The 13,480-nt window shown below is 45.6% G+C and overlaps 1 protein-coding gene across 1 annotated transcript in view; it reads left to right on the top strand.

Moving 5' to 3' along the window:
- The window catches only part of b4galnt4a (beta-1,4-N-acetyl-galactosaminyl transferase 4a), a 431,216-nt gene that overhangs the window by 404,944 nt on the left and 12,792 nt on the right, over window positions 1-13,480 (top strand). Inside the window, exons 12-14 of the mRNA XM_023984701.2 lie at window positions 11,410-11,510; window positions 11,784-11,857; window positions 11,957-13,398. Coding sequence (XP_023840469.1) covers window positions 11,410-11,510; window positions 11,784-11,857; window positions 11,957-13,398 — 1,617 coding nt within the window. The remainder of the gene's footprint in view (window positions 1-11,409; window positions 11,511-11,783; window positions 11,858-11,956; window positions 13,399-13,480) is intronic.

Here is a 13,480-nt window from a genome sequence, read left to right as displayed (position 1 = left end):
AAAATAGTTATAGTTATAGTGGCCCAAGAAGATTGTTCGATAGACCTGTTCAGATAGCAGCCGATATGCTCAAGACAGCTAACGATTAGCGGGCCGCAGTTAGCAGATGGACGTTCAGGTTACGTCGTGATGGAGGGGCCAGTTGAATAACTCCCTCGGGCAGATAACGTCGGTAATCCAGTCGTGAAGGCCCGGTGGGGCTCCGCATCAGCAGTAAAACGGGTCCGGATAGGTGATTGTAGCCCAGGAGTGGCTGATGGAACTCTTCAGCTGGCTAGCTCCGGGATAATTGGTGTTTGCTCCGGAATCGACGTTAGCCAATAGTCACTCGAATAGCAGCTAGTTAGCTGCAAGAGCTTGTGGTAGAAATCCGGGGATATGGAGAGAAAATAGGTCAGGTATGCTCTGGTCTGAGTCGCGTTGTACAAAACTTGGCGATAGCTTTCTGAGCTAAAGTTTACTTGATGACCGCTAGCCGTGGTTAGCTGAATAACCTAGTGAGCTAGTTAGCTAGTGAGCTGGCTAACTTCTGTTGTGGATTTCGGATACGAGGTGAATAATACTTTCGAAAAAAACAGATCCGCACCACATTTGGTGAGGCGGGTTGCAGGAGAGTGTTTTGAAGTTGAGTCTTTAGAAAAATATATATTAAAAGATATGTGAAGAAAAAGATAAAAAGATATCAAATATATATACACGGGACAAGACGAGGACAAAGGACGTCTGACTGCTACGCCAACTTGGAAAATAATATGTATAAAGTATATAAGTAAGTATATAAAGCGCCTATCTCCCAAATKCACTCTTAAAGATCTGAAGATCTTTTATATCAATAGCAGTCAATTATTAATTATTCTTTACCTTCTATCAGTCTCATCTGAACATCATAAAATTATTGGTTATCTGCACGAATCCTAGCATAAATGATGAATCAGCAATATACAAATTTGCTTAATTATGTATTTACTAACTAAATAATCACAGAAATAAATAACAAACAAACAGTAGATATTGGTTACTAACAATGATAGAAAGTCTCTAGTGGGCTAAYCTGATATGACAGCTTGGTAGACAAAAGGAAAGGGGTTTGACTGAGAAAGAGCGGGAAAGACAAATGGATTCACTACACACAGTCTATAATTATATTAATTGAAATGTTAATCCTTTGCACATGAACGGGCGCTCATTCGAGAATAATTGCAATGTATATATATTTACGTTCGTATGCCGTTGTTGTCTTCTCTGTTGGAATCCTTGATCGTCCTGTAGGCTTCATCAGAGTCTCTGGTTAACTTTCATTGAAGTTACAAAGTCTTTTGTGGTTGTAGGTGGTTAGAATGGATACTTCAGAGTACCATTCAGAATTTCCCACGATCTACACCCAGAAAGGGCCACGTCATGACAATAGCATGCTATTCACCCTCTATTKATTTGAGGTGGACCATGCATATATGAAGGTGTGGCGGAGGTGTGTCTACAGATTACACCGTATTCTGACTTTGATTTAATCCCTAATAATTCCACCACTGTTACGTGCGAGGAAACCATGAATAAGGACTAGCAAACCTACCGGTTCCAAGTGGACAAAGCATCTACTTATTTTTTTACGATAGAAATAACAGCATTCTCCATGCACTGTAATTCATAAATTCATAAGAGCTAGGTAAATTAGTAATCCATTTGGAGAAGGCGATTGTAAATACACACAGCAATTGTTTTAGGTTATTCCTTATGAAACCAGCCATATGGAAGATATGTATTGCAGCCCTTCCTCCACAGTGAAATAGGATATGAATAGGTGTGCCGTTATTCAGAATTCTAATTGTGTGCCCTCATAATTTGCATGGATGAAGTTTGGAGACCTAAACTAGAGGCGTCTGTGGGGCTGAACCTGCCGAGTTGATGTATGCGCTTTAGAATGTTTTTATTATATGCCCGGGCTTTTCTCCATTTTATTTGACAATTTTTATCATCTTAAATATTAGCCGCTATCGGGAACCATCTATTGAGTCTGTCGACTAAATTAAAGTTGCACCACCATATGTAAAGGGATGGTTTAAGATGAATGTACTGAAAGCCCCATTGAATGAAAAGTCCACAAGAAAATATTTTGGCCATCAAGTGGGAGAGTTTTCAGCGGTTGAATGATTTTTATTCAGAGCATGAAAGGTAACCACACCTGCAGTGCGCGTTACGCGACTGAATAAGGCAAGTCTGAATACCAAATACTGAGAAGTGCATGGGAAGGTGTGCGTAGGAAAGGCATAAATTCCTAAATTGGGATCGGCCCCTTAGAGACTTACCCAGAATACTTATCTAATCAAGATATATTCAAGTTTATTTTCCATTATTACAATTTATTTTAATCAAATGTTTCTTTCACATTTCAGAGTATTTTGTGTAGATCGTTGGCAAAAAAAAGTCAGTTAAATCCATTTGAATCCCACTTTGTATTACAACAAAATGTGGAAAAAAGTCAAGGGGCGTGAATACTTTCTGAAGGCACTGTAGCTATATTCTTTGTTCTCTCTGTTTTCATTTCAGAAAGCTAGCTAGCTATATATCAATGAATTATTTTAATTAACCTTGATTTTTTACATTCCAAGATGGCTTAGCAGTGCAGACGTGTTTGTCATACCACTGCTGGCTTGCTTCTGAAGCTAAGCAGGGTTGGTCCTGGTCAGTCCCTGGATGGGAGACCAGATGCTGCTGGAAGTGGTGTTGGAGGGCCAGTAGGAGGCACTCTTTCCTCTGGTCTAAAAAAAAATATCCCAATGCCCCAGGGCAGTGATTGGGGACACTGCCCTGTGTCGGGTGCCGTCTTTCGGATGGGACGTTAAACGGGTGTCCTGACTCTCTGAGGTCATTAAAGATCCCATGGCACTTATTGTAAGAGTAGGGGTGTTAACCCCGGTGTCCTGGTTAAATTCCCAGTCTGGCCCTCAAACCATCACGGTCACCTAATAATCCCCAGTTTACAATTGGCTCATTCATCCCCCTCCTGTCCCCTGTAACTATTCCCCAGGTCGTTGCTGCAAATGAGAACGTGTTCTCAGCCAACTTACCTGGTAAAATAAAGGATAAATAAAAATAAAATAAAATTGTCCRGTGTAAATTTTGTCCTTTTTCATATTTTTTTGTATATATTTAAATATATTATTTTTAAATTAAATGTACCTTCCGGCAACCCGCCTCACCCAATGTGATATGGATCTGCAATTTATTTTATTTTTTGACCTTATAYCTAGAACCTCCATCAGCAGCTAGCCATCAGATGCTAACCAGCTAATTAGCCACTGCTAGCGGCCTTTACCTCTAGCTCAGACACCAGCCGCTTTTACCCTGGATAATAACCGCCAGTCTGCACAACACGATATCAACCCTGAGTATATCGGACTGCTTTTCTCCACCATTACTCCAGATCATCACAGCTAGCTAGCTGCTACCGAGTGGCCCAGCCCCGTAGTTAGCCTTTGAGCCGGGCCCATCTCCCGGCCTGCTCAGTGGACAATATGATCACTCGGCTACACAGCTGATGCCTCCCAGACTCTTCACTAACACGACTAGAAGCCACTACATCGCTGGATTCCTGCCGTAAGCTCTGGACCCTTTGCATCGGATCATCGCAACCAGCTAGCTGCTACCGGGTGACTATAGTGGCTAACGCCCTTGTCCCGAAGCTAGCACCAGTTAGCCTTGAGCCAGGCGCATCTCCCGGCTAGAAAACTAAATTACTCCAGCTACAATACCTCTTTTGCCAATTGGCCTGGAGCCTTTGTCGACACGGAGCCCCGCCGATCCATCATGACTGGTCTGCCGACGTAATTCTGTCCGATTTGCCCTCAACCGGCCTTTGTCGGACGTCGGTGAAGACGCTTCTGCTAGCCCCGGCATGCTAACTTTATGAACGCCGTGTCTCCCGCTTGCTAGCGTAGTAACGACTTACCTGTTTCATCTTATGCTGTTCACTGTACCCTATGATCACATGGCTACATAGCTGGTGCCTGCTGGACTGTTCATTAATCACGGTATTCCATTTTGTTTATTTAGTTTATCTGTCGGCCCCAGCCTTCGAACTCAGGCCCTGTGTGTCTGATTAGCTGTTGCTGTCTTACCCGTTGTTGTCTTAGCTAGCTCTCCCAATCAACACCTGTGATTGCTTTATGCCTCGCTTTATGTCTCTCTCTAATGTCAATATGCCTTGTATACTGTTGTTTAGGGTAGTTATCATTGTTTTATTTTACTGCGGAGCCCCTAGCCCCATTCAACATGCCTCAGATACCTCTTTTGTCCCACCTCCCACACATGGGGTGACCTCACCTAGCATATCTAGTGCCTCCAGAGATGCAACCTCTCTTATTGTCACTRATTACCTAGGTTTACCTACACTGTACCTGCACCCTACCATACCCATGTCTGTACATTATGCCCTGAATCTATCATACCACGCCCAGAAATCTGCTCCTTTTATTCTCCGTCCCCAACGCACTTGACGACCAGATTTGAGAGCCTTTAGCCGTACCCTCGTCCTACTCCTCCTCTGTTCCTCGGGTGATGTGGAGGTTAACCCAGGCCCTGTGTGTCCCCAGGCGCTCTCATTTGTTGACTTCTGTAACCGTAAAAGCCTTGGTTTCATGCATGTTAAGATCAGAAGCCTCCTCCCTAAGTTTGTTTTACTCACTGCTTTAGCACACTCTGCCAACCCTGATGTCCTTGCCATGTCTGAATCCTGGTTTAGGAAGGCCACCAAAAATTCTGAGATTTCCATCCCCAACTACAACATTTTCCGTCAAGCTGGAACTGCCAAAGGGGGAGGAGTTGCAATATACTGCAGAGATAGCCTGCAAAGTTATGTTATACTTTCCAGGTCTATGCCCAAACAGTTTGAGCTTCTAATTATAAAAATGAATTTCTCTAGAAATAAGTCTCTCACTGTTCCTGCCTGTTATAGACACCCCTCAGCTCCCATCTGTGCCCTGGACACCATATGTGAAATGATTGCCCCTTATCTATCTTCAGAGTTCGTTCTGTTAGGTGACCTAAACTGGGATATGCTTAACACCCCGGCCATCCTACAATCTAAGCTAGATGCCCTCAATCTCATCAAGGAACCCACCAGGTGCAACCCTAAATCCGTAAACAAGGGCACATAGATATTATCCTGACCAACTTACCCTCCAAATACACCTCTGCTGTTTTCAATCAGGATCTCAGTGATCACTGCCTCATTGCCTGCATCCATTATGGGTTCACGGTCAAATGACCACCCCTCATCACTGTCAAACGCRCCCTAAAACACTTCTGCGAGCAGGCCTATCTAATCGACCTGGCCCGGCTTTCCTGGAAGGATATTGACCTCATCCCGTCAGTAGAGGATGCCTGGTTGTTCTTTGAAAGTAATTTCCTCACCATCTTAAATAATCATGCCCCTTTCAAAAAATGTAGAACTAAGAACAGATACAGCCCATGGTTCACTCCAGACCTGACTGCCCTCGAACAGCACAAAAACACCCTGTGGGGTACGGCACTAGCATCGAATAGTCCCRGCGATATGCAACTTTTCAGGGAAGTCAGGAACCAATACACACAATCAGTTAGGAAAGCCAAGGCTAGCTTTTCCAAAACATTATGGGACACTGTAAAGTCCATGGAGAATAAGAGCACCTCCTCCCAGCTGCCCACTGCACTGAGGCTTGGAAACACTGTCACCACCGATAAATCCATGATAATTGATCATTTCAATAAGTATTTTTCTACAGCTGGTCATGCTTTCCTCCTGGCTACCCCAACCCCGGCCAACAGCTCCGCACCCCCCGCAGCTACTCGCCCAAGCCTCCCCAGCTTCTCCTTCACCCAAATCCAGATAGCAGATGTTTTCCAAAAGAGCTGCAAAACCTGGACGTGTACAAATCAGTTCGGCTCGACAATCTAGTCCCTCTCTTTCTAAAATTATCTGCCGCCATTGTTGCAACCCCTATTACTAGTCTGTTCAATCTCTCTTTTGTATCGTTCGAAATTCCTAAAGATTGGAAAGCTGCCGCAGTCATCCCCCTTTTCAAAGGGGGGGACACTCTTGACCCAAACTGTTACAGACCTACAGTGGGGAGAACAAGTATTTGATACACTGCCGATTTTGCAGGTTTTCCTACTTACAAAGCATGTAGAGGTCTGTCATGTGTTCAAGGTACACTTCAACTGTGAGAGACGGAATCTAAAACAAAAATCCAGAAAATCACATTGTATGATTTTTAAGTAATTAATTTGCATTTTATGCATGACATAAGTATTTGATCACCTACCAACCAGTAAGAATTCCGGCTCTCACAGACCTGTTAGTTTTTCTTTAAGAACCCTCCTGTTCTCCACTCATTACCTGTATTAACTGCACCTGTTTGAACTCGTTACCTGTATAAAAGACACCTGTCCACACACTCAATCAAACAGACTCCAACCTCTCCACAATGGGCCAAGACCAGAGAGCTGTGTAAGGACATCAGGGAAATTGTAGACCTGTACAAGGCTGGGATAGGCTACAGGACAATAGCCAAGCAGCTTGGTGAGAAGGCAACAACTGTTGGCACAATTATTAGAAAATGGAAGAAGTTCAAATTGACGGTCAATCACCCTCGGTCTGGGGCTCCATGCAAGATCTCACCTCGTGGGGCATCAATGATCATGAGGAATTGGAGGGATCAGCCCAGAAACTACACGGCAGAACCTGGTCAATGACCTGAAGAGAGCTGGGACCACAGTCTCAAAGAAAACCATTAGTAACACACTACGCCGTCATGGATTAAAATCCTGCAGCGCACGCAAGGTCCCCCTGCTCAAGCCAGCGCATGTCCAGGCCCGTCTGAAGTTTGCAATGGACCATCTGGATGATCCAGAGGAGGAATGGGAGAAGTCATTGGTCTGATGAGACAAAAATAGAGCTTTTGCTCTAAACTCCACTCGCCGTGTTTGGAGGAATAGAAGGATGAGTACAACCCCAAGAACACCATCCCAACCGTGAAGCATGGAGGTGGAACATCATTCTTTGGGGATGCTTTTCTGCAAAGGGGACAGGACGACTGCACCGTATTGAGGGAGATGGGATGGGGCCATGTATCGCGAGATCTTGACCAACAACCTCCTTCCCCTCAGTAAGAGCATTGAAGATGGGTCGTGGCTGGGTTCTTCCAGCATGACAACGACCCGAAACACACACCAGGGCAACTAAGGAGTGGCTCCGGAAGAAGCATCTCAAGGTCCTGGAGTGGCCTAGCCAGTCTCCAGACCTGAACCCAATAGAAAATCTTTGGAGGGAGCCGAAAGTCCGTATTGCCCAGCGACAGCCCCGAAACCTGAAGGATCTGGAGAAGGTCTGTATGGAGGAGTGGCCAAAATCCCTGCTGCAATGTGTGCAAACCTGGTCAAGAACTACAGGAAACGTATGATCTCTGTAATTGCAAACTAAGGTTTCTGTACCAAATATTCAGTTCTGCTTTTTCTGATGTATCAAATACTTATGTCATGCAATAAAATGCAAATTAATTAGCGTTAAAATCATACAATGCTGATTTCTGGATTTTTGTTTTAGATTCCGTCTCTCACAGTTGAAGTGTACCTATGATAAAAATTACAGACCTCTACATGCTTTGTAAGTAGGAAAACCTGCAAAATTGTCAGTGTATCAAATACTTGTTCTCCCCACTGTATATCCATCCTGCCCTGCCTTTCTAAAGTCTTTGATAGCCAAGTTAACAAACAGATCACTGACCATTTCGAATCCCACCGTACCTTCTCCGCTGTGCAATCCGGTTTCCGAGCTGGTCACGGGTGCACCTCAGCCACTCTCAAGGTACTAAACGATATCAATAACCGCCATCGATAAAAGACAAAACTGCGCAGCCGTCTTCATCGACCTGGCCAAGGCTTTCGACTCTGTCAATCACCGTATTCTTATCGGCAGACTCAACAGCCTTGATTTCTCAAATGACTGCCTCGCCTGGTTCACCAACTACTTCTCAGATAGAGTTCAGTGTGTCAAATTGGAGGGCCTGTTGTCCGGACCTCTGGCAGTCTCTATGGGGTACCCCAGGGTTCAATTCTCGGGCCGACTCTTTTCTCTGTATATATCAATGATGTCGCTCTTGCTGTGGGTGATTCCTTGATCCACCTCTACGCGGACGACACCATTCTGTATACATCTGGCCCTACTTTGGACARTGTGTTAACAAACCTCCGAACGAGCTTCAATGCCATACAACTCTCCTTCCGTGGCGTCCAATTGCTCTTAAATACAAGTAAAACTAAATGTATGCTCTTCAACCGATCGCTGCCCACACCCACCCGCCCGACTAGCAACACTACTCTGGATGGTTCTGACTTAGAATATGTGGACAACTACAAATACCTAGGTGTCTGGTTAGACTGTAAACTCTCCTTCCAGACTCATATTAAGCATCTCCAATCCAACATTAAATCTAGAATTGGCTTCCTATTTCGCAACAAAGCCTCCTTCACTCATGCTGCCAAACATACCCTCGTAAAACTGACTATCCTACCGATCCTCGACTTCGGCGATGTCATTTACAAAAGAGCCTCCAACACTCTGCTCAGCAAATTGGATGCAGTCTATCACATTGKCATCCGTTTTGTCACCAAAGCCCCATATACCACCCACCACTGCGACCTGTATGCTCTCGTTGGCTGGCCCTCGCTACATATCTGTCGCCAGACCCACTGGCTCCAGGTCATCTATAAGTCTTTGCTAGGTAAAGCTCTTAGGTAAAGCCTTATCTCAGCTCACTCATCCCCAAATTGTTTTTATTAACTTTTTTGCTCTTTTGCACACCAGTTTTTCTACTTGCACATCATCATCTGCACATCTATCACTCCAGTGTTAATTTGCTAAATTGCTTCGCTACTATGGCCTATTTATTGCCTTACCTCCTTACTCCATTTCCACACACTGTGTATAGATTTTTCTATTGTGTTATTGACTGTACTTTTGTTTATCCCATGTGTAACTCTATGTTGTTGTTTTTGTTGCACTGCTTTGCTTTATATTGGCCAGGTCGCAGTTGAAAATGAGAACTTGTGTCATGCCCTGACCTCAGAGAGCCTTTTTATTTCTCTATTAGGTTAGGTCAGGGTGTGATTTGGGTGGGCATTCTAGTTTTTCCCAATCAGACGCAGCTGTCTATCGTTGTCTCTGATTGGGGATCATACTTAGGCAGCCTTTTTTCCTCCTTTAGTTTGTGGGATCTTGTTTTTGGTTAGTTGCTGTGTTAGCGCTACAAAACTTTACGTGTCGTTTATTCTTTCTTGTTTTTGGTGTTCATTTAATAAATTGATGATGTACGCTTACCACGCTGCACCTTGGTCCAATCCATCTCTAAACGAACATGACAACTTGTTCCCAACTAGCCTACCTGGTTAAATAAAAAATAAAAATTTAAATATATATATTTTAACAGGGTGTAATAATGAGACCAAGTCTCTTTTTCAAATGAGCCCAACGCAATACAAAACACACATCAATACAAAACTCAATAAAATACTAAATTACAAAACATGATCATAAAAAACAAACACAATCTTCACTTAGCACATTCCCCACTGTTTAAAATTCCCTAAATGGCAACAGGCATTTAAGCCTGAGCCTCCCCTGCAACACATTTCACATCTGTGGAGGATACAAACCAAACAGAAATACCTTATTTACATAAGTATGCAGACCCTTTGCTATGAAACTCGAAATTGAGCTCAGGTGCATCCTGTTTCCATTGATTATCCTTGAGATGTGGTAAATTAAATTGATTGAACATGATTTGGAAAGGCACACACCTGTCTATATGTGGTCRCACAGTTGACAGCGCATGCCAGAACAAAATTGTCCGTAGAGCTCCGAGACAGGATTGTGTCGAGGCACAAGATCTGGGGAAAGGTACCAAAATATTTCTGCAGCATTGAAGGTCCCTAAGAACTCAGTCCATCATTCTTAAATGGAAGAAGTTTGGAAACACCAAGACTCTTCCTAGAGCTGGCCGCCCGGGCAAACTGAGCAATCGGGGGAGAAGGGCCTTGGTCAGGGAGGTGAAAAAGAACCCGATGGTCACTCTGATAGAGCTCCAGTGTTCCTCTGTGAAGATGGGAGAACCTTCCAGAAGGACAACCATCACTGCAGCACTCCACCAATCAGGCCMTTATGGTAGAGTGGCCAGACGGAAGCCACTCATCAGTAAAAGGCACATGACATAAAGGACTCTCAGACCATGAGAAACAAAATTCTCTGGTCCGATGAAACCAAGGTTGAACTCTTTGGCATTCCACGTCTGGAGGAAACCTGGCACCATCCCTACGGTGAAGRATGGTGGTGGCAGCGTCATGCTGTGGGATGTTTTTCAGCGGCAGGGACTTGGAGACTAGTCAGCATCGAGATGCTCAGGACCTCAGACTGGGGTGAAGGTTCACCTTCCAATAGGACAAAGACAATAAGCACACAGCCAAGACAACACAGGAGTTGCTTCGGGACAAGTCTCTGAATGTCCTTGAGTGGCGCAGCCAGAGCCCGGACTTGAACCCGATTGAACATCTCTGGAGAGACCTGAAAATTGCTGTGCAGCGACGCTCCCCATCCAACCTGACAGAGCTTGAGAGAATCGCCGGAGCGCCAAGTCTAGGACCAAAAGGCATTAAGTACACCGGAACTGACCATTTGGTAAATGGTAAAAGGCCGAGTAAACTATCTTCATTTAGCCAACATGTTTGCTATAGCCAAAGATGATCTATTATATTGCTCAGCTCAGTCGCAACTCTCAAACGCTGCAGGTGTTTCTGATTCATAAACAATGCCATGCTGGTGGGTGCTACCATTCAAAATTTAACCCAGCCCTGAAACATAGATCAAATAATTTCCACGTCATTTCAGAGGGAAAGACACCTCATTGGCACACATTTTCACAAAGCGGGCAGTTCGGTATTATCACAAATATGTCATACTTTGACAAAGACTATGACTTATTGCCTTACATTGTTGTGCAAATTCATGGGTAAGCTCTGGCGATCATCTTTCAGCTCGAAAAAAATGGATTTAAAACTTATCTTCTTCCTCTTCTGTATTGAAGACAGCTCTGAACAAACCTCTAGGGTTCTCTTTTGGTCAAAGTGTGTCATTACACCAAAATATTATTGACAGATAAATACCAGAAGCAATACCAGGGTCATATTCATTAGGCACCAAACGGATAAAAACAGACTGAAACAGTAAGGGACTACCCTGGACTTTCCTTTTCCTTTGCAAAACCTTTGCCTTAATGAACAGGACCCTGCACTTGATCAGTATTTACCCATACATGTTATTAGCACTGTATCTATTAGTTCTGTCTTTATTCACTGACTTGTCCCTGTTTGTCTCTCCCTCAGGTGTACCTGTCCTTCATTTATCCCAATGACTTTACACGTCTGACACACATGGAGAGAGAGAACAAGTGTTTCTACAGGGAGTCACCCATCTACTTGGAGAAGTACGTTCTGTTGGCTATTTTCCACGTACAGTTGATTATTATATTGTAATTCACAGATGGAAACAGAGCAGAGAAATATGCCTGCTCCGTCACTTGGTTTGGAAGGATGAAGATGGAGAAATGTAACCACTCTCAAAATCATAGATGGAGAAATACAAACATAAAAATATATAAAACAGACAAGAAAGAAGAGAGAAAGAGAAACACTTAGTTGGGGTATTGTTAGACTGCTGTGTAACTGTCTCTCTCGCTCTCYTGCTCTCTCTCTGACAGGTTTGGCTTCTACAAGTACATGAAGATAGACGAGGAGGACGATGATAGACCCTTCTTCTTCCCTAACCCAGACGGTAAGTACACACACCCACTGACACACAGACATACATATACACACACAACACACATGCACACACACACCCTTTAACGATGAACTTTCTCTGTTGCCACAGATTTCCCGGAAGAGGAGGAAGGGGTGGACCCGGAAGATGAAGCCGAGATCGTAGGTACCCAATCACCAAATAGGACCGCTCCGCCTAGCCTATCAACTAAGAGGACCTCTCACCCCAGCCTATCCATCCACACCTCCAGACCTACCCTTGGAGAAAGAGAGGGGGAGGAGGAGAACAGCATTGTGGTCCGTAGAGAGAAAAAACACTTCCTCAAGAGCGATGGACAGACAGACAGAGAGTGGGACAAGGACGTGCCGAGGAGAAGAGGGGGACAGACCTCCAGGAGGGGACTTCTAGAGAGGCCCGAGGCGGAGAGCGAGGAGCTGCACCCGCAGTCAGACAACGTGGTCCACGGTCGCTCCCTCTCCTGGATCAGGACGGGTCCCTCTGAGCTAGCACCAGGGGGGCCGGGCAGGAAGGGAGGAGGAGGAGGGGGTGCAGGAGAGGAGACCCCTCCCAAACTGAGCAAGTCGTCCCTGCTCTTCCCCCAGAAGACCTCTCTCTCGGCCCTCGCCAGCCGCGCCAAGCAGATCCTTAGTAACTCCGCCCCCGGCAACAACGCCGCCAACGCCCGTCTCCATGATAATGCCGCCCGTAACCATGGTAATGACAAAAACGCTGCCGCCGCCGGCAACAACAACAATAGGGAAAAGAAGGATGAAAACAAGATCTACATCACCAGGCCGCGGCCGGTCAAAGAAAGGGAGCGAGAGAAGGAGGAGAGGAGGGCAGAGAGGGAGAGGGGCAGGGGTCCAGGGTCGCATCACCCGAGAGAAGTCTTTCCTGGGGTGTTTCTGTACCAGAGTGGAAAGACCACCAGACTGGTCAACCTCCAGAGCACTCGATCCAGGGGGGGAGGGGGAGCGGAAAGCAGGGGGCTCGTCTCTGCCCCCCAACTCTGGCCCAAACCCCCTCTAAGAGACGGCAAAGCTCCCCCACGTGGCACTAATGCTAGTGTTAGCAGACAAGGCGCAGTTCACCAGGCAGCCAGCAGGGTGGCGGTAGTGAGGCTCCGAGATAGAGAGAGGAGGAGAGTTAGAGGAGGGGGAAGGGAGCACCACATACCCCCAGAAAGAGAGGCTGCCGTAGACGCCACCTTACCCAGTAAAAGAGGCACCCCTTTGCCCCAGCACCTCCAGCCCCCGCCACCTCATTCACCCACTCCCCCCAACTCTTTGGAGAATGCCCAAACGATCGAGAGCAGGGTTGAAAGCAGGCTAGAAACCAGGGTCACCTCGTACCTCAAAACCTCCGAAATCACCGAGTCACAGCAAAAACAACCCGACCCAGACCAAGAACCATCAGAACCCGACCCAGACCCTGATCCAATCCGCTCGAACGCTGACCCAGAGCCCGACCCAGACCCAGAACCAGAACCAGAGGAGGGTGGGGTGTCCGACTACAGTTACGAGGCTGAAGAGGCGCGTCCAGGCTGGGCTGAGGTTGGTTGCGATTTAACTGCTTCTGATTGTATTGAATTGAGTCAGACCGATATATCGGTTGATACGGACCTTTTGCCAACAT

Source organism: Salvelinus sp. IW2-2015, linkage group LG4q.1:29 (assembly GCF_002910315.2).
Source record: "Salvelinus sp. IW2-2015 linkage group LG4q.1:29, ASM291031v2, whole genome shotgun sequence".
Taxonomy (NCBI): Eukaryota; Metazoa; Chordata; class Actinopteri; order Salmoniformes; family Salmonidae; genus Salvelinus; species Salvelinus sp. IW2-2015.
The sequence above is the reverse complement of the archived record's forward strand: the minus strand, read 5'-3'. Positions and strand labels throughout refer to the sequence as shown.